We start from the raw sequence: 2,764 nt of genomic DNA, 5'->3' as shown, positions 1-2,764 counted from the left end.
GTTGACATTATTGCACGAAACTTTGAGAAGATGGAGGAAGCCTACATCAGTCTGAAAAGAGAAGCCAAGCGCGTCGGACTTGCCATCAACACGTCGAAGACAAAGTACATGATAGGAAGAGGTTCACGAGAAGAGAATGAGAACCGCCCGCTTCGAGTTTGCATCGGTGGCGACGAAATCGAGGTGGTTGAAGAGTTCGTGTACTTGGGCTCACTGGTGACCGCCGACAATGATACCAGCAGAGAGATTCGTAGACGCATCGTGGCAGGAAATCGTGCTTACTTTGGCCTCCGCAAGACACTTCGGTCGAACAGAGTTCGCCGTCGTACGAAGTTGATCATCTACAAGACGCTGATTAGACCGGTAGTTCTCTACGGGCACGAGACCTGGACCATGCTCGTGGAGGACCAACGCGCACTTGGTGTCTTCGAACGGAAAGTGCTGCGTACCATCTACGGTGGAGTGCAGATGGAAGACGGCACATGGAGACGGCGAATGAACCATGAGCTGCACCAGCTGTTGAGGGAGCCGCCCATCTGTCATACCGCGAAAATCGGACGACTACGGGGTACGTTGCCAGAATGTCGGACAATAGCCCGGTGAAAACGGTTCTCAATTGCAATCTGACCGGTACAAGAAGACGTGGCGCGCAGCGAGCACGATGGATCGACCAGGTGGAAGACGATTTTCGGACCCTTCGCAGACTGCGTGGCTGGCGACGCGCGGCCATGGACCGAGTGGAATGGAGGAATCTTTTGTATACGGCACAGGCCACTTCGGCCTTAATCTGTTAATAAATAAATAAATTAAAATTTTCGTATCGTGTATGAATTTATCCACTTTACATTGAGAACAACACCATTTATTATGAATAAATCTGAATGGGACTGGCAGGGACGTTGCGTGGTCTTATGGTTTTTCTTCTTTGCTGACAAGGCTCGATGCGTGAACTTAACGGAGCCGACTGTCTTTAATTTATCCTTAACAAATAAACAATAGCACAATAATAAGGAATCTCGAATATATTTACTATAAAATCGAATTAAACTGTGAATATAGATATTTTTTTCTATAAAACTCGATATATGCTTAAGTTTTGCGTTCGAAGAAGTAACAATGGGAAACAGAGGAGACTTCAAGCCGACATAGCCCTGAGGGCCCCTCGTCTAATGGATGTACTACGGAAAAATAGACAGTGCACAACTTCTGAGCGATGGTAAAGAAACGCCAGCTCGACTCTGAAATTGAGTGCGATTTTCGATTACTAAACATAGAACATTTGCATATTATTAAAGATTTCAATTCATAACATATCCTTCAGAACAACAAACATCGAGTACGATGCCCGCGCAATGCCCCCGAACCGCTCAATGTCCATGAAGCAAAATTTGGCTGCAGTAACACCTTCTCGTTTCTGGGCTCTTTGCAGCATCATGGCTAAATCCTTCTGTACATCAACGGGCAACGTGCTCCAGCTGGAGTTGTTGTAAACGGTATCCGCCACAGCATAACTCTGAAAAGTACGAAAACTGAGCAATGTACAAAACGGAACAGCACTACAATTACCGCATACGTAAGTTGAGTTGTCAATACACAAAGAGCGTACGTTTCGGCTGTCGTTACAATCAGCAATACGAGTACACTGAACGCATTCAAGCTAAGGTTCTAAAATAAGTGAACAGTGATAGTAAAACATATGACAATGAAAAAATCTAGCCTACATTTTTAATGTATAAAACCATAGAAATCCAAATAAGAACACAATCGATGACCTGTAAAAGCATGGCTAGAGTGACAATCCTTTCCAAATGTTCAATGCTCCTGAAAACGATGTCAAACAGTGTTTTAGCGATTGTTTTAACCTTTAAAACAAAATTGTGACAACTACTTTAATCCATCCACGTGCATCTTAATAATGTCAGATAGCTCGTCTCGCAAAGCTTGTCCGGAAAGTTCGTGAAGCTTGCTCAATCTTTCTGACACCAAACTGAATATCAATGATGAACAGCTGATTGCACTGTACATTATGATCCCAGCTAGAACAAATATAGCCGCTGTCCAGTAGTGTACGGGAACAACAAATATTTCAAAAATGATGTAATGAATGACATTTTCACGAAAATTCAACCCCAAGAATCTAAAATTCACACCATTAGAATTTCAACGGAACCTGGAAACGATAAACTCACTCCAGCTCCATGGCCGTCACAAATTCCATTCTTTCGGTTTCGTTTCGGTGGCGGTTCATATAGTACACTCCAGTAGTTTGTAGCAATGGTACTAAAACGAACAAATTCACCGCCACGGTGGTATAGATAGTATATATTTTGGTACGTCTGTCGATCTGTTGATTCGTTTGGATAACCATATCGTGTAATTTCTTATTTGAAATTGACCGAACTGAAATAAGGTCAATATTTACGGAAACATTACAGAAACGACGCCATTTCAACCTACCATTGCTGATAACTTTTTCGACGATCTGTACAATTTTATCAAACTCGTTGCTTTTCCAGCTGAACAACAGTATCCGACCGATTTGGTGCCATTCAAAAAACAACTCCGAATATCCGCGAATCTGCAAATCGATCTGATCTCGAAATCCAAAGTACACTTTATGGAAAACTACTACTGCCACCGACCAAAACACACCCACCAGAAAGCGGATGTAGTCACACCGCGTTACGCGGAGGCCAACGATTTCCAAGCATCGCAACGTAAACGGCATAACCGCCCAGGGATCTTGGAGTACTAAGAACTTCAT

General features: G+C 43.3%; 1 protein-coding gene across 1 annotated transcript; it reads right to left on the bottom strand.

Moving 5' to 3' along the window:
• Positions 1-1,303: 1,303 nt before the first annotated feature.
• Positions 1,304-2,764, bottom strand: LOC131686230 (uncharacterized). The gene is made up of 6 exons (XM_058970480.1): positions 2,458-2,764; positions 2,190-2,400; positions 1,889-2,137; positions 1,722-1,821; positions 1,567-1,665; positions 1,304-1,513 (listed from the first exon to the last, which is right to left on the bottom strand). Exons 1-6 carry the CDS (start codon positions 2,762-2,764, stop codon positions 1,304-1,306), a joined length of 1,176 nt encoding a protein of 391 aa, XP_058826463.1.

The sequence above is a fragment of the Topomyia yanbarensis genome, chromosome 2 (assembly GCF_030247195.1).
Source record: "Topomyia yanbarensis strain Yona2022 chromosome 2, ASM3024719v1, whole genome shotgun sequence".
NCBI classification, from domain to species: domain Eukaryota; kingdom Metazoa; phylum Arthropoda; class Insecta; order Diptera; family Culicidae; genus Topomyia; species Topomyia yanbarensis.
This window is presented reverse-complemented; position numbering and strand designations above follow the sequence as displayed.

What these genes read in the sequence shown, in the direction of transcription:
- LOC131686230 (XM_058970480.1), bottom strand. Translation starts at nt 2,764, where the DNA reads ATGAAGTTCTTAGTACTCCAAGATCCCTGGGCGGTTATGCCGTTTACG. An exon ending in CGAAAAAGTTATCAGCAATG is followed by an intron (nt 2,401 to 2,457) that starts GTAGGTTGAAAT and finishes ACCTTATTTCAG; the next exon opens with TTCGGTCAATTTCAAATAAG. An exon ending in CAACTCAACTTACGTATGCG is followed by an intron (nt 1,514 to 1,566) that starts GTAATTGTAGTG and finishes CGTACTTTTCAG; the next exon opens with AGTTATGCTGTGGCGGATAC.